Below are 17,723 nucleotides of genomic sequence, written 5' to 3'. Positions count from 1 at the left end.
GCCTTCTTGTCTCAAAAGACACTCCAGAGGCATCAACCTCATGGGAAGACATGCTCATGAAGAATCAACCACATTGGGCCCACTTCTCCAGAAAGATCTCGGGGTCCTTGCCATTCTTGGGCGGTTGGTTATCTGGGTGAAAGTGTTCAATTCAAACACACTAGCCTGATCTAGCCACTCCCACATCACTGAGAGTTGACTTGAACAGCACTGGCCACGTTAAGAGGTCAAGTCTCAGTGTAGTGGCAGGGCCGACAATTCTAAAGCAACCACATTCTAATTTAAGGCTCAGTCTGGCTTGGCTCCTTGTTGGAGCAGCTCATGGACAGCCGCAGCATCACATGGAGCTTCCCTATTTCCATCAGGCTTCCACATGGAACCTGACTGACCCATATTCCTGCTCAAGGCTGGATCCGTACCAGAATTGTGCAAACCAGGCTTCAGTAACGCTCAGTGATGTGATGTCCTTACCAGCACTCGCAGTGCCTGGCCCAGTGGGCCTCTTGTCCGAAATGGAAAGAGCAGGCAGAATCCATCCTATAAACTGTCTTTGATCTCTGCGTATTCACATGCCCCCAAGTCATCACAGAACAGATGCATCCAAGGAAGCACAGAAACGGATCACAAGGAGGCAGAGCTCCCTGGAGAAGGCAATCACGCGAGGGGAAGTTGAAGGGTAGAAAATGACGGCCAAACGTGAGATGGGCGGGACTCCATCAGCTCAGCCATAGCCTTGGATTTAGAAGAACTGAGCAGGACTGTCACGGATGTGGCATTTTGGAGGGCTTTCATTCAGGGGCTTGCCATAAGTCAGATATGACTTGATAGCACATGACAACAAAAAACATACAGAGCCCTGAAAGGGGGCGAGCCTGAAACTCTGGGATGGAAACGGGGAGATTTTGACAACTCTGATGGGGAAAGGAACCTCTGGGCAATTGCCTCTGGGCAATTGAATGGCCTCAGAGGACACACAGGATAGCTTCTGGTTTAGCTATCTGAAGTAGCGTATCGCTCACCAAATGTGTTGCGCTCCCCAAAGGGGGCGCTCAGTCCCTGATGGCCGCACCCCCCCCCCCAGCCAGATCATCTCTTTCCCAGACCAATGGGGTCGTGATGGCCAGCTGAAACCACCAGCATGTCCCTCATGTCACAGCCTGGCCAGCCGCTCCTGAGCCACCGCATCCATCCTCTCAACCGGATACTCCTGCCAAAAATAATTTTAAAATGATGCTCCTCTTTCAGTGGTCCCAGAGCACCTTCAGTCCTCTTTACTCTGGAGGAGGCATTTAGTTTTCTGCTGAAGGAGGGGAGGAATTTAGTTTTTTTTGTCCCTCTGCAAGCCTTGGGCATCCCCCGATCATACGGTTCTCTCTCCATATTTGGTTTGCAGAAGAGCAAAACTCCAGGCTGTGCGCGCTCCTATCATTAGCCCATGGAGACACCAAAAGGCCTCGAGAACGGGCTGCTGCCTTAATTATGCTCCATTTTCATTTATTTGTTGGTGTTATGTATCTCTTGTTCGAGGATCTGACATTCTGAAGCCTCCTGAAGTGCTGCCTCAGAAAGAAGATTTGCTGTCCGCGCATTACTGGATCTCCTTACTCGGTAGTAGCACGTGCCTCCGGCGCTGAAAGGCATCCCACGTTGCTTGAGCTCCGCGAGGTTGTGCGTGAGGCTCATGGTGAGCTGAGCTTGGAAGGGTGAGGGGAGCTTCTCAGCTCTGAATGTGGCCGTGAGCCTTTTGCCGCCTCCCTGAAGTTTGAGAGTGCCAGTGCGGTTGCTCTCCCTGTGGCCATAGGTGGCTGCGATCCTATTTTCTGTAGGGAGCCCTACAGAGAGAGGGAGGGAGGGAGGGAGCAAAATGAAAGTGTGTGCATGGGTGTAATTGCAGGCGTTTGCCCCCAGTGTAACCAGAACCTTCAGAGGATTGCAGCAAGGGAAGGAAAGGCTCGGCCCCCTTGCTCACATCTGCCGAAATCCCAGGAACGGCCAACCCACATGGTTTACGCTCTTTGCAAGTTTTAAAACAGTCCGTGTTGAATGCCCAGGTGCCTTCCAGCAGACGCCCGGGGGGGGGGGGGGCATTCCGAATTCATCCACCAGGGCGGTGCTGCCGCCCTGAGGGCTCGTCTGGACGCTGGAACTAGAGCAGAACTTGCTGAGTGCAGCTGTTTGCGGGAGCTCCTCCCTCACTGCACTGGCTGCCGACATGCCAGGGCAACTTCTTTTATATTGTTATTTATTTTATATTGTTATTTCATATTTTATATTGTTATTACTGTTATTTTTTATGTTGTGAGCCTCCTCGAGGCTTCGGCGAATGGGGCGGCATATAAATGTTTTAATAAAAATAAAATAAAATAAAATGCTACCCGGGCAGAGCAGAGGTCCTGGAAGTGGTGTGCAAAGCAATACACCACCTGGGGCCAGCCAGGTATCCTGGAAAGCCGCTTCTCCCGTACTGATCTGCCCAGTCACAGAGGTCACCAGAGGACCGCTTGGTGGTTCCCTGTGGTCCTACGGTCTGGACCGATGAGAGTCCAAGCGAGAGAGGGGCCTGCAAGTGGGGCAGCCCCCTTTCTGGGGATCTTCCTGCCCCTGGAAGTCAGGCAAGCACCAGTGCTTCAAAACCTCAGGAAGCATCTTTGTTTCAGGAAGCCTGTCTGGATGGACCAATCACAATTTTTAATTGGCATTCTGTTGGCTTGGCTTTTATCTCTTAATCTGGAGTTTTATTCTTATTTATTTATCTATCGCATTTGTGTGGCGCCCCATAGCCAGAGGCTCTCTTTTGTTGTTCTCTACTGTGGAAGCTGTTTCAATGTGAAGTGGCAATATAAATTTGTAAATATAAGGGGTCTTTAAAAAGTTTCCGCACTTTTACATTTTATAAATATATTTCATATATTTTTTGCTGATGGCATTAAAAAGTTGGTATGACGCTCGGAAAAATGCTTTGCAAAGGAAAATGACTATGTACAAAAGTGATGTAATTTGTTTTTGAGAGTCTTAGTACATAAAGTTTTAGAAAGTCCAGAAACTTTTTGAAGAACTCTCACACATACATCAAGTAAGGACATGGAGCTTTGCATCTCAGAAGCAAATCCCTGCTCCCACTTTTAACAATCCTTTCATTTTCGAGCAAAGATAGGCAAAAGCAGATCTTGGTAACATTGGATTTCAGCTCTCAGCATTCCTGATCATTGGCCAAGTTGGCAGAAGTTGCTGACAAAAGTGCGTATAGTCAAAGCCATGGTTTTCCCAGTTGCAATGTATGGCTGTGAAAGCTGGACCATAAGGAAGGCTGAGCGCCGAAGGATTGAGGCCTTTGAATGTGGTGCTGGAGGAGGTGCCTGAGAGTCCCTTGGACCGCAAGGCGATCAAACTGGTCAGTGCTAGAGGAAATCTACCCTGACTGCTCTTTAGAAGGCTAGATACTGAAGATGAAACTCAAATACTTTGGCCACCTAATGAGAAGGAAGAACTCCCTGAAGAAGAGCCTAATGCTGGGAACAATAGATGGAAAAAGAAGGGGACGGCAGAGGATGAGGTGGTTGGATGGAGTCACTGAAGCAGTTGGTGTGAGCTTAAATGGACTCCGGGGGATGGTGGAGGACAGGAAGGCCTGGAGGAAGGTTGTCCATGGGGTCGCGATGGGTCGGGCATGGCTTCGCGAACAACATAACATAATGGGAGCTAAAGTTCAAAACAACTGGAGATCTGTTTTCTGTTTATCCATGTTCCCCTGTCTTGGACTACAGCTTGTTATTCTCCAGCAAGCATGGCCATGGGCACTTCAATCCACTCCCCGTTGCTCACGAGCGTCAGATGTGGGAAGTTGTGGTAAAACACATCTGGAGAGCACCAGGCTGGGGAAGACTATTCCAGAATATCTTCCAGATGTTCCCGAAGGAGGCTTGTAAGCCCGCTCCTCTCAAAAGGACCTGGCAAGGAATAAAATGTTCATTTGTATTGAGTGGTAGCCTTTTTGCTAGTAGAAAAGTAGAGCAACCTTTTGAAGGTAAAGTTTACTTGCAGTTGGAACTGAAAATATCCCTCCTGGTTTGAGCCAACTTTGAACTATTATTTCCACTCAGCTTTGATGTTGGCGTCTTAAAAACATCATTGAGTTGGCTGTGAACCAAGTAAAACAATTGTTGGCTTTAAGATACTTCGACTGATATAAAATGCACTCTCAAAAATATGGCCGGGATCAAAGCAAAGGCACAGTCTGAAAAGCAGGCTTTGTGGGAATATATAACATAAAAGATAAATGGGAACCATCCTTGTTGCCTTTATGGAGAATAAAGCTAGATGGGGAGACCCAAGGGCCCTAACTTAAGATTCAAGCAAAGTGAGTGAAACAAATTGAAGAATTTGGAGTTGTAAGCAGCCATGCCTTCTTCCAGTGGGCCATCCCAGCCCAGGGCCATCTCAACAGCATGATGGGCCCCGGGCAAAGCAGTGTCCTGGGGCCCCTGCGACAACTACGACTACTGTTAATTCTGGAAGTTTTCCAATTTTCCAAGGGTTAACATACACAGATTAGTATGGGGCCCAGGGCAAGCGCCCATCAGGCCCACGCACTAAGACGGCCCTGTCCCAGCCCTTCTGTTCCTCTACCTTTTTTTGCACGTGGGGCATATGCAATCCTCACTAGGTTTGCCTTTCTAAGAAGGTTTTTCCTGTACTTCTGAAAGTGTTGGGGCTTCCAGGAACATGCCGGTCACCCCATCCTGTTTCTCGACAGCTCCATTTCAGCACCCGTGGCGTTCGCTGTATCTGGAGTTTGCAGTTGGAAGGCGCATGGCCAGTGAATGACAAGAAACATAGAAACAGCGTGAGTCAGAAGGAGCTTCCTGGGCCATCTACTCTGACCCCTGGCTCCACTCATGACACTGGACCAAGTGCGTGTCCGGACACCTGGCTCTGCACAAGCGAGGCCGATGGCACGGGAAAGATACAGAAGGTGGCCTGATCTGGGAAGCCCAAGTAGCCCTGACGGGAGAGTCTGGCTGCCACTTATTTTATTATTTATTATTTATTTATTAAAACATTTTTATGCTTGAGGACAAAAGACCAGACCTTCACAAATGGCATTTTGTTCTTAAAAACGGCCAAGCTTTCTGTACCTGCCCAGGATAAAGTGCTGAAGTTGTGCACGACCGAGCCCGTGACACCAATCTGCTCCTGAAGGATGAGGTTTGAGAGATCCACGCAGAGAGCTCCGGTGTCCATCCGAATGCTGACTGCACATTTTTGGAGGCCTCTCTGGAGCTCCAGCTGCCCTCTGATCTTTGCCTCTTTCAGGAAAGCCTGACTGACATTCTGTGTCATGCCCACAGTGATGTTGTGGAAGCTTGCATTCCCAAAGGCATTTCGGGTCCGGATGTGTATCCCAAACGCGGACTGGTTAACCATCACTCTCAGAATGCCTGTTAAATGCCAGAAAGACAGTCCCCAAAAAACTGCTGTTTTCAGCTGGAAAACACCTCAACGTTCCCCAGCTAGCTGCTTTTTCTGTCTAAACAGAAGGCCGGTGTGGTGAGATTGTTTGACTGGGGGATTGGGAGATCTGGGTTCTAGTCCCCGCTCAGCCATGCAGCTTACTGGGTGACTTAGGGCCAGTCACTCACTCTCAGCCTGTCCTACCTCACAGGGCTGTTGTGAGGATCAGATGGAGAGGAGGAGGAAGAGGTTTATGTAAGCTGTCCAGAGTTCTTTGAAGGAAAAAAGGAGGCATATACATATCATAAATAAATAAAATGAACCAACATGTTTGGACCACCAATTGTTTGGCAGTTTTGTGGTTTCCCCCATTCTAAAAGGCTGAGAAGCTACGTCTTACGAGGGTAGTACAAGCTTTAAGCTAGAACATGTGGGTATCCTCCATCATCATCATCATCTTGGCTGCTGTTGAGGTCCTTTTTGCCTTCAGTCCTACCCCCAGTGGAACGTGGTCCCAAGAGCATCTCCAAGCTGAATTCAGCCCACCGGCTGCAAGAGGTTTCCCACCCCTGGAATAACGCGCTACCTTCGTGAAGGTTGTTCTTGCACTTGAGAGAGCCATCCAGGGAAAGCTCCTGGGGCACCAAGCGCGTCACCCCATCCAGGTTGTGCTGGATGCTGCTGTGGAGGGTGAGCACCGGTCCCCCTTTCTGCTCCTTTGACCCAGTAACGCCCAGGCGAAAGGACTGCTCGTTCAGCTTCACTGCAGAAGACAGCGTAACCCTGGGGGCGAGAGGGAAGCGGACGTAAGCGGACAAGGGCAGTTGCCTCTGGAGGAAGCAGCCACCTTCACTGCCAGCACTGCCAATTCACAAGGAGAATCAGTATGGCACAGTGGTTAGAGCACGGGTCTAGGACATAGGAAATCTGGGTTCTAGCCCCATTTGGCTGTGAAGGTCACTGGGGACATTGGGCCAATCGCAGTTCTTAGCTCAAGAGAGCCACTGTGGAGCAGCGGTCAGGATGTGGACTGGGACCTGGGAAATCCCAGTCAGTCCTTCACTGGGCCACAAAGCTCACTGGAGCTGCTCAGCCTCACCCCCCTCTCAGGGTTGTTGAACGCAGAAAACTCAGGTGCAGAGGACTAGGAAAGCCCCCTTGGGCTCCTTACAGGGAAAACAAGGCAAATCGCCTGCAAACATATCAGCCTCATTTGCCTGAGCATGTGAGGGCTTAAAATGGGTACACAGTGTGTGTGTGTGAGGGGGGGCACTGTTTCTGGGCACCCCACCCCTGCCCAGCTCAGTTCGCACTTGGGCATGTTGCATCAGCCAAGGTCTGGAAGGGGGTCCTGCCGGGTTTCTTCTCCAGGGAGTTCAATGCACGGTCAAGTGCGCAGCACAGAAGCCAAAGGAGCGCATGCCTGCACAGCCTCTAGTTCCCCTGCCCACAGCAGACGTGGTCCTTGGAGTCAAACTGGGTTGCGTCCAGCTCTGCACTCTTGGCTTCTTTTACCTTGCTGGCGACCTCTTTCCTGTGAACTGCAGCCATAAACATTCCGGTTGGGTTACGATGGCCTGCTTTAGGAGAGTGCTCGCTTGGAGAGTTTGGGTGTTCTTCCTCATCTCACGGACAAAGTCAGCTTCCAGCATGATTAGATCTTTTCCCCCGGAATGAAGGTAGAAGGATCCATTGTGGTTCTGTCCACCATATCGACTTGTGGTAGCATGGACCTAGCCACAGGGGAGCAAGGAAAGAAGGACCTTCTTGAGTTACAGAGTAGGGCAGCCCTTGCTAAGGACCCGTGACTCTTCTGGTTCGGGGACAGCAGAGACAAGCAGGCTGACTTGGTCCTTCTCCATCACTGGCTTGGTTGCCCTCCATGAACTGGAGGGTGACTGTGCCCAGAAGGTCACTCTGCTTCGCTGGCCTCCGTGTGATCTTAGGGAGAGCTGTGCTGGATCAGATCAAGGTTCGTTGAGTCCAACCAGCTGCCCTCATTGGAAATCTCCCAGCAGGATACGTGTCCAGCACCCCCTCCCCCGCCAGTCATGTTCTCCAACAATTGGTGCACACAGACACATACTGGAGGTAGCACATAGACATCAGAGTGAGCGGAGCCGGCTGGAGCCGGGGGTCAGACTAGATGGCCCGGGAGACCCCTTCTGACTCGCTCTGTTTCTGTGTTTCTAGTTAGCTGTTGAGAACCTTCTCCTGCATGCAGTTGTCCACTCCTGTTTTAAAGCCATCAAAGTGGTGGCCATCACCACATCTTGTGGGAGCGAAATCCATTGCTTAACTACACGTGGTGTGAAAAAGTCCTAAATCTCCCACCAGTTCACTTTATGGGATGACCCCGAATTCTAGTATTATGAATGCTTGTATTAGTCCTGGAATTATGAATACCAGCATTTTAGTTTTTCCCTACATCATGCATAAGTTTGTATACCTCTACCATGTCTCCCCTTTTACTCACCCTTTTTCTAAGCCAGACAGTCCCAGATTTTACAAACATTTCCAGCCCCTTGATCATGGTAGTTGCCCTTTTCTGTACTTTTTCCAGCTCTCCAACATCCCTTTTTGGATGTGATAGTCAGGCTTGTACACAGTATTCTAAGTGATCTGAGTAGCTGTATTTTCAATGCCTTCCCTAATTATGCCTAACATGGAATTTGTCCTTTCCACACTGGCTGCATTGAGCTATTCCACCATTACTCCAAGATAGATAGATAGATAGAAACAGAGTGAGTCAGAAGGGGCCTCCGGGGCCATCTAGTCTGACCCTCGACTCCAGCCGGCTCTGCTCACATGTCCACCATGTGCATGTCCAGCCTATCCTTGAACACCCACACCGATGGGGCCTCAAGGACTTCCCGTGGAAGCCCATTCCACACCCTCGGGGTCCTGACTGTCAGGAAGTGCTTCCTGGCATCCAAATGGAACCTTGGCTCCCTGAGCTTTGCTCCATTGCAGCGTGTTCTGCCCTCCTCTGCAGGGGAGAACAGGTAGATAGGGAGGAATCTTATAAACCTTAGTACCTTAAAACTTGGAGCAAAGTTTGACTGATTCAGGTGAAGAAGCTGGGAGGAGATTCCAAATCCAGCATCCGATCCATTCAGCCAGGCACTGAACTGTCGGCACAAAGATGTTGAAAAGAAGTAAAGTCTCAGATTGTGCGTAAACGTTGACGAACGATACTGTACGGAAGAAGGGTAGGTTGGAAGTGACCAACATCTACTGGATGATGATTTGGGGAAAGCGAATGAACAGAAATCGTTCTCGTATAAGGAGGCGTGCTCTTTTTAGACCCCCTCCTTCTAACTGTGTAAGGAAGCAGTGAGACACATGGTTGGAACTCTGTTTAAGTAGAAAGCAGGAAGCATCGGGCCTTTCCCAGTTCTGAAATTCTATCACGGTAGAAAATCATTATGAAACATTGCAGTCCTGAGATGGATTAAGGTAGGAAAACACAAACTGGCACTTGGTCCAGGTGTCCAAAAAGGAGTCCAGGTGTGGAGCAGAAGTGTTGCTCCAAGTTCAGAGACTGCTGGCACAGCCCCGCTTGGGGATAGCGGTGGGGGAAAGAGCAGGAACTGCTTGGTTTGGATATGTTTGCCCCTTGAAGCCATGAACAGAAGGGGGCAGTCTTCTTCGTGAACAGCCTTCCAGTTCTGGGCTGACTCTACCCACCCAGGATGTCCACTGGATGTTTCTGAGTAGGAAGGAGTGTAACAGGGCTTCTTATTTCAGGTGACCCTTGTCTGAACAACGGGTTCTCTTCCAGAGCTCTGCTGTGTTCCCGGTCTGCCTCAGCTTTGTCCTTAGAGGTGACTTTGGCCTGTTCTCCAGCCCTGCCTCCTGCGTTGTTCTCTGACTCCAACTAATTCTTTGACTCTCGATTCTGGCTTGTTTCACTGCTCCTGTTTCCCTGCTCATCCCTCGGCCTATGGCCCAGCTGAGATTAATTTGATAATGTCTCCACATTGCATCCCATGAGTTAGCAACATGAAACACGATACCTGACCTGTGAAATGCCTTGTTGGTTGATTGTAGTTTTTACAGCCACCCCCCAGGCAAAATTGGCCGGCTTAATTTCCCTTGAGAAGAGCTTTCCATTCACAGCAAGTGACTGTGGAAACTTGAGCTAGTAAGGAGAGAGAAGCCAGAAATGCACTTTAGAGATTTCCTTTTCCACAGCTTAATAAAAGGCTTTCTGGTTCATTTTGTCCAACTTGGACAGGCCCTGCGTAAGAAAATGGTTAGGTAGTAAAGCTGAAACTAGGAGGCGGAGTTTCTGCACAACAAACAAACGAAACATTGCTGGATTTGTGTTTAGATCTACTCAGGGTAAAGGGAAATGGAGAACAATTGCTGAGAACAATTTTAGCTCGTTCATCTCAACAGCAAAACACCAAATTACGTGGCACGTTCATATGATAATTCAATAGTTCCCATTTTCAGGAGCTTCTCTCATGGGACCTGAAAATTGTCAAGAGTATTGAGATTTTGCTGCCAAGATCTTTTGTCATTTCATAGGAATTCTGTTTAGATATCACACATTGACCATGATAAGATTGTAGACTAGAAGATTTAAGGAAAGCATTTAACTCTTCACCTGAAAGAAAATTGATGCAATGTAATTAAGGGAAAGAACTCTAAATTATTTGATAAACCCCTCAAAACTCCAGGCAGAAAGACAGAAACAAGAGAAAATGCAGCCTCTTCCGCAAGTTTGATACCAGTACCTGGAAGGAATGGGCCATATTCATCTGTACAAGGTGTTGGGAATCACCTGCTCCAGATTTGTTATGGTACTTCCCCAGGAAGCTGAGTATCTCTTCCCCATTGGTTTTCAGGTTCGCTTCAACCTCTCTTTTAGCCTGTGGGTTGACATTTTGAGTTTTTAAGGGGCATCTCTATTTGAATATGAAGAGGGGACAAGGAGCTAAGATGTGATCCGAATGAAAGTATGGGCAATTGAGCAGCCCTGGGCATTTGCCAAGCCCTGGTTCCCTGCCAGCCCGAGGAACCTCCTGCTTAGGTGGCCAGGTGTCCTCCTTTACAGAGCACTCTGCACATAATAGTGAATCGGCCCTTCCTCATCAAAGAAACTCACCTGGCTGAGAGTTCGAGCCGCAGTGCATAATTCAATGGTTTGGGGGAATACCTGGCTGTTGTAGGGATGAGCCAATCTAGCACAAATCTGGAAACAGAGGGTAGGGATGGGGGAAATGTACAAAGATGAGTTATATGCAACATCTTTCTGGCCTACATTATGACTGAAACTTTCAGGATGCTGGTTTTGACCTATAAAGTACTACACAGCTTGGGACTACAATACCTGGCAGAATGCCTCTCCCAACCTGTATTTGCCCGGACTCTGTGATCAAGTTCTGGGGCCTTTCTCTGACTGCCACCTCTGAGGGAGGCTTGGATGGCGGCAAGAAGGAGAAGAGCCTTTTTAGTGGTGCTCTCCTGTCCCCCGGCCCCATTTATGGAATGAGCTCCCCATTGAGGCCCACCTGGCACCAACTTTACTATATTTTCGGTGCCAAGGAAAGACTGTACTCCTACTGCCAGGGATTTAATTAGTTAATAGAGCCTCTTGGTTCTTGGACAGGGTCTTTTGAAAGTATAATTTTTGTTTTTCTGTTTGTTATTTGATTTAAAATTTGGTATTGCCAACTTGCCAAATTATTAATTTCTAAATTAATGTTTAATTGGTATATTCTATATTGTTTTTAAATATGTTGGCTGTGAACCACCCAGAGACCTTTGGTTGTTAGATAATATAGGCATGAATCAATTAATTAAAAATAAAACCTGTAAGATATCCACTCACATAGGGGTGTTCTGCTTGATAACCAAGCGTGAGAGTCTGGACCGACTCTTCCACTCCATTTACCAGCACTTTGGTTTCCAAGTAGTAATGCTTCTCCTTTTTATTCACAGTAAAGGTTTCCTGGATAAGGAAGCTTCCTGGAATGGGCAGCTTAAACGGATGCCTACGTTGTGAAGAAAAGAAAGCAGGATCTTGGGTCAAAGCAGAGAGGTGGTGGGGGGGTGGGGGGGGGGATTGCTGGTGCTTACTTGCCTTCGGTCCAGGACTACTACAACACCAGTCTTCCCCAACTTGGATCCCTCCAAATGTGCTGGGTTGCAACTGCCATCATCCCCAGCCACTGTAACCAATGGCTAGGATGGCAGGGAAAGTTGGAAGTTGTCGTTAAACAGGCTGAGGAACATTGTACAACAATGTGACACATATTTTCATCAGGTGATACTGAGAATTCAGCCCGAAAGGCTTCACACTCAAATAGTTGAAAAGGAAGCCATTTTAGATGCCTCTGAGTCAGCATGCGGTGCTGGGACCCCTTCTGCCTTCCCCAGTCGGCCCTGCCCCAGCTCCCCCGTGGGCTCACTAGCCTTCATTAAAATGTCCAGCACACCCCAGTATGGCACAGTGTCAAGCAGTCCAGGGCCCCGTGGGACATTGAATGGCACCTCCCAGCCCACTTCCTGTTGCCATTACTAGGAAGGCCTGAGCAGGTGGACTGATACAAGAGAGAGACCACTGGAAGATGTGTCGCCCACGCCCAGCCCTGGCTTGGTGCTGCATCCACAGCATTCCTTTCAGCTTTGCTTCGTTGCTTTTGACCACTCGCTTCTAGTTATTTTCTTTTACTGTCTGGAGAAAAAGAAATGGCTACATAGGAGGATATGCCATTTCGGTCATGGGTTCTGATGATGTCCTGTGAGGGAGATCTGGGTTTGCAGAGTCTGCGAGGGAGCAGGTCTGGTGCAAGGGTCGGGATGCTCAGGACGTAGGTGGGGAAAAGATCAGCACCACGGAAAGCTCCGAGTGGTGCTGGGGCTGGGGCTGGAAGCCAGACTGGGTTGTTGGTGTGTTGGTCCAACAAGGATCGGAGGCAGACTGAGGTTGAAATAGAAATGTTGCTGGATTTCGGCTGGCCCTGCTTTCATATTGACTGAGGCTTTGTCTTTTAAAGGGGCCTGGCCTGTTTTAGCAATCTCAGACTGCAACGACCTGAGAGCAGTCGGGCCATACCAGTGCTCTCATGGCTACTCAGAAACTGAAGATAGTAGTGCAGCTTTCTTCGGAGGCAGGGGATCTGGCCCCAATGGGTCTTCCTGAAGAACGGAGTCCCAGGGAGGTCACAGCCCCATGGTGCTTTTCTCTGAGCCCTGGTGTCAGGATCAGGACCTGAGTGGCCCTGCAAGGGCGTGTTTGTGGGCACTTCCAAGGAACACTTGTGGAGCAATTATGCAGTGCAGCTGGAGACCCTGGTGACCAGCATAAAAGGCTTCCCTGCACTGCCGCTCTTTGCCACAGCAATGCAAGTCGTCTCTAGGCCCCTCTTCTGCTCTGGCCCCTGCATCTCCATGCCTCGAATCTTGCTCCAGTTGTTCTTGCCTTACTCCAGCAAGCTCCTGCCTTGTCCCAGACTGTTCCTGCCTTGCTCCTGTTTGCTCCTGGTCTGCCCTTGCCCTGCTCCTGTGTGTCTTGCTTGCTCCAGTTGTTCTTGCTCTGCTCCAGCCCGCTTTTGCCTGGACCACCCTTACATGTCTGTTTCCCTGGCATCAGACCACTGGACTATTTCTGGACCGTGCTCTCTCTCTCTCCCCACTCTATATAATATTGGACTGCCTGCTGCCTTGGCCCTGACCCTGGACTGCTGACCACACCACCTGCCTCTAGCCCTACTAAGCTGCAGGGCCTGGCTTCCCACCAACAGCCTGGTCCCAGAGCCCTGCCTGTCCCAGCTGCCGCCCATGTCCTGGCCCTTACACCTGAACCATTAATTCTGGAGCGTCTTCCTCTGAAGACAAGGGGTTGGAAGAAGGATGCAGTTCAAGAGCATGTGAGTAACTTTTTCATAACTGGCCACATAGATCATATTGGCTGGAAGGAATATCTGAGCCCTGCTTGCATATCTGGAGAAAAGGAAGGGGTGGAAGAAATGGGACTGAATGCACCTGAACTGGACAGTTCCACGTTTCTGGTAGAACATTTTTTCCCTCCTCACTTCTTCAATCTGAGCCTCAAGCTGCAGCACGAGTGCTCGGCTCTTGTGATCCATCCACACGCCCCGTACGGACACATTGGTCTTTTGTGGCTGCAGACAAGAAATCACCGTCAGGATATTCTTGCTATATTGCTGACACGGAGGAGAAGGGAAGGGTGCGGGATGTACAGAAACTCAGAAAGAGAGCAGCAGGATGCATCCAGGCGTATGAGTCCATTAGTGCTAAAGATGTTGCGGGAGAAGAATCCCACAGAAGCCACCTATGCCCGAGCAGGGCTGTCCAATGCACGCCCACTCCACTGTCTAGCTGCTTGCACATTAGCCGTTCACAACCAAAGATTCAGTAGCGCTCTGCTAATGCTTTTTGCAACTGCAGAATAACACGCGTGGAGGCTGCCCATGGAAACGAGGAGGAGGGGATAAAAAATACAAGGCTGCTGGCCACCCAAGAGAGGAAAACAAACCAGTCTCAATGGAAAAGCAGTTCCGCAAAATACATCGAAACCTGCTCCTATCAGGTTTGACTGGTCTAGGGAAGTCATTCACAACTTGTTGTGCTTTAGATGTGTTGGAAGACATCAGGTTAGGGAAGGTCCATCTATGGATTTATCTTCAGTAATAGTGACTTTTCCACATAGCTTGAAGTGCCTCATCCTGCCTAATCTTGGAAGCTAAGCAGTGCCAGGCCTGGTTAGAATCGGGATGGGAGACTTGAGTTCTTCACCGAGCATGTGATTGGACTCAAGGGCATTCTAGGCCCCTTCTAACTGTATGATTCTATGATGTGTTTTATCCATTAGGGTTCACAAGGTAGTTTATTCATTTTTTTATGTAATCTTAAAAATAGTAGGCAAAACCCTAAGCTGGCAACATCAGGGACAAACTATTATTAACAACGATAATAATAATTTTAAGTGATGGAATAACTCAAACTGCAAAATGAGTCATCTGAGTACAGAAGCCACACTGAGAGAAGGGCTCTCTCTCTTCATTTCCCTTGGAAAGAATGAAGAGACTGTGAGTAAAGGAGTTCCAAAGCAGAGGTGCCAACACACAAAAGCCCCTGCCTATTTTCTGGGGTGTGCATACACTTGCTTAATATCGATCTAGCTGCCTCTTTCACAGCTTTCTCTTGGCTACACTGGCTGGGGATTTTATTTATTTAAAACTTTTCTAGACCATCTCATTACTGAAGTCTCAGGACAGTTTAACAATACAAAATGCAAAAAATTTAAAGTGATGGTGGGAGCTGTCGTCCAAGACATCCTGAGGATCCAGCCGGAGGAAGCTGCTCTATCTGCTCCCTTCTGAATCACCTTTTGCACCCTAAACTCGAAAGCGTGAATCGGCATAGCGCTCCAGCAGTCTCACCATCTCCAGGTGGAAGTAAGCTGCTGTCATGTTGATTTCTTGCTTTGCGGACTTGATTGTGAAGTGGAAAACCTTGGCCTGGTCGTTGTTCTCCAGGTGGATCTCATTCTTGATGGGCTGGGTCCACAGAGACCCCACTTCACTCTGGCTGTGCAGAAAGCCCTTCCTGAAGCGATTGACGGTGGACGCCTGGAAAACAGAACGCTCTGTTAGGTGTGGGTGACGTCCACCAATTCTTTCTGCTGCAGAAGAAACAGCAGATCTGAACTGGAGGCCACATGTAAGTGGAGGATGGGGCAGGGTTAAAACTCTGCAAATATCAGCACGGTTTGATATAGATCTCCAGCTGGCAGGAACTAAGGTTTAGGAGAGACCTTTTAGAATGGGTGGGGGGATCGTCACAAAAGCCGGGAAACCCCCAAACAGCTGGTGGTCAGGGAAAGGGGGACAGTGCCCGAGGAAGAGTGCAGGCCCACCTGGAGACCCTCAAGGGCCAGACTGTAACCACCTGTGGGCCAGATTTGGCATGTGGAGCTGAGGTTCTCCATTTCTGATCTACTGTACTTTCCACGGTGCTGAGGGCAGCACTTGCCCTCCCATCTTGTCCAACTCATCATGCAGACAACCCGAAGACGAATCCTATGGGGTGAGGCCCCTATCCCATGCACAGGGGTCCAGTTATACCTGTCTAAATGGATTAATTCTCTCTCCCTGACTAGGTTCAGGCAACATGAATGGGTTAAGTGGGGGTTATTGTTGGACCATGGGTTATCATGTTGTCTATGCCCAACAGAGATGACCAACCATGCCGAACAACCCTCAAGTTCACCAGAACCCAACCACAAACCCTCAGGACAAACCAACCACAAACCATGGGTTCTCTCAATGAGTCATTTGCAGTAATAAGCCACAGCTGGAAAGCACAGTGGGGTTCAGGCCATATGATGGTCCGCACTTCAGCAGCAACAGCTCAGGGGCTTCAAGCCGTGTGCAGCCCTTGGGTGTGGGCTGTGGTGCTGTCTGAACACACACACGCTCTCTTGCTTACAAGCACAAACCTCTCTCTCCTGAGTTCTCTGTTCCTTTTCTACGGGGGCTATCATGTCCAACACTCATGCTCATCATCCACAGATGCAGAGGCTGAAAAGGCAAGAGAGAAGGGACAAGCTGACCTGCAGGTAAGTCGTCGCCGGTGCGTAGATCCGGATCCGCCCTTCCTGTTCCCCGTCTCTGTCTCTGCAGAAGAGTTCCAGTGCCAGGCCCTTGAGGACGAAAGCTTTCCCGGCTGCTAAGTCCACGGTGGCCACATAAGCTGAACGCTGGGGTTGGTGTAGCTTGTGAGCTGCATACAGATACAGCCAGGGCGTGTCCATGTTGAACGTTCCTAATAAAGAATGGAAAACGGTGTCTACCTGGAAGCGTCTGTTCTCCATAATGGTGCCGACTCGCTGTTTACTGTGCATAAAAACTTCTTTAGGAACATAAGCGCTGAAGGCAGAATCGAAGTTCCTTGATGAATGGATGGATATCTTTGTGCCTCTCTCAAAACAAGCAAAGGTGCTTAAAAGCAGAGTGTGACTTCGGGTGTAAGCTGCCCGCTATTATCCAGGAGATCACAGCATTGTCCAGGGTCCCAGCTGTGAGATTCTGCGATCCTGCCCGGCCCCATTGCCGCTGGTACGGACAGCAGGATGTGGGCAGCCCCACTTCTGAGGGTGCAATTCGGCTTTGGGGCGGGGAGGGTAAGACATTGGAGCTGCAGCCCTGCACCAATTCCAAGTAGCGCCAAGCTTCCCTCCCTCCCAGGTAAATCCGGGTGGCTGGAAATGGCCAGGTAGAGAAAATGCCCAGTCCCATAGGATGCTCATAAGCCTCCGAGTCGCAAAGGCACCGGGCAAATCCCTGGAGGAGCATCTCTGGCTATCGGTCCCGAAGGTCCTGGGCTACCTCCAGGATCAGGGCAGCATGCCTATGTCCACCAGTTGCTGGGGAACATGGGTGCGTGGGTGCGGTTGCACTCATGTTTGCTTGACGGCTTCCCATGGGGGCCGGTTGACCACGGGGTGAAGGGAACACTCGACTGGGGGGCACAGGGCTCGGCCGATGCGCTCACCTTCCCATTTCTTCAGAGGGTGCCTTGACGAGTCTTTCCACTGCAGCCCAGCCACGACGGGCGTGCGGTTGTTGTAATGCACTTTGAGGCTGGTGCTACTTTCGGGGTAGTTCTGGCTGGCATGGGAGTGCTGCAGCTGGGTTCTGTAGTCCACTTGCTTCTCCGGCACTTGGACTGAGAACTGGGGGAAAGGGGTTGCGTTTCATACACAGCAGCCTTCCCAGGGCTGGGTGCCCAAGGACACCCCGTCAGGGATCCCGGTGGGACCACAGCTGGGAATGCTCCTTTCTATCTGACCCATCGCCAGCGCCACCTTTGCATATGAAAGAGCTGCTGTCTGACGTGGTCCAGTCCTGAAAGAGGGGAGCCATGCGCACCTTGGTGCATTCTGAAGTGAAGATCTGAAAACGAGACTCGCGGAGGATGATCCACTGCTATTATTATTATTTATTATTTATTATTTATTTAGGAGACTTCTATGCTGCCCCATTTGCCAAAGCCTCGGGGCGGCTCACATCCATAAATAAACTTCCATAGAATAATATAAATTAACAGTATAAATTAAGTCGCCCTGGCCAAAGAATAAAATGAATAAATACTATTAACAATTAAAATGACATTTGAATAAAAAGGTCTTCGCCTGGCGCCGAAAAACAAATAACGACAGCGCCAGGCGGACCTCTCTGGGGAGCGCATTCCATAGATTGGGCGCCACCGCAGAGAAAGCCCTCCTCCGAGTA

The 17,723-nt window shown here is 49.6% G+C and overlaps 1 protein-coding gene across 1 annotated transcript in view; it reads right to left on the bottom strand.

The window, feature by feature from the left end:
• Window positions 1-17,723, bottom strand: part of LOC123025172 — a 91,899-nt gene that overhangs the window by 40,421 nt on the left and 33,755 nt on the right. Inside the window, exons 26-38 of the mRNA XM_044433686.1 lie at window positions 16,984-17,164; window positions 16,043-16,254; window positions 14,871-15,059; window positions 13,450-13,589; window positions 11,294-11,456; window positions 10,568-10,654; window positions 10,197-10,331; window positions 9,476-9,595; window positions 8,490-8,648; window positions 6,967-7,184; window positions 6,038-6,234; window positions 5,136-5,438; window positions 1,606-1,832 (exon numbers count right to left, since the gene is read on the bottom strand). Coding sequence (XP_044289621.1) covers window positions 1,606-1,832; window positions 5,136-5,438; window positions 6,038-6,234; window positions 6,967-7,184; window positions 8,490-8,648; window positions 9,476-9,595; window positions 10,197-10,331; window positions 10,568-10,654; window positions 11,294-11,456; window positions 13,450-13,589; window positions 14,871-15,059; window positions 16,043-16,254; window positions 16,984-17,164 — 2,331 coding nt within the window. The remainder of the gene's footprint in view (window positions 1-1,605; window positions 1,833-5,135; window positions 5,439-6,037; window positions 6,235-6,966; window positions 7,185-8,489; window positions 8,649-9,475; window positions 9,596-10,196; window positions 10,332-10,567; window positions 10,655-11,293; window positions 11,457-13,449; window positions 13,590-14,870; window positions 15,060-16,042; window positions 16,255-16,983; window positions 17,165-17,723) is intronic.

Source organism: Varanus komodoensis, unplaced genomic scaffold, assembly GCF_004798865.1.
Source record: "Varanus komodoensis strain SLA01 unplaced genomic scaffold, ASM479886v1 scaffold26, whole genome shotgun sequence".
NCBI classification, from domain to species: Eukaryota; Metazoa; Chordata; class Lepidosauria; order Squamata; family Varanidae; genus Varanus; species Varanus komodoensis.
This window is presented reverse-complemented; position numbering and strand designations above follow the sequence as displayed.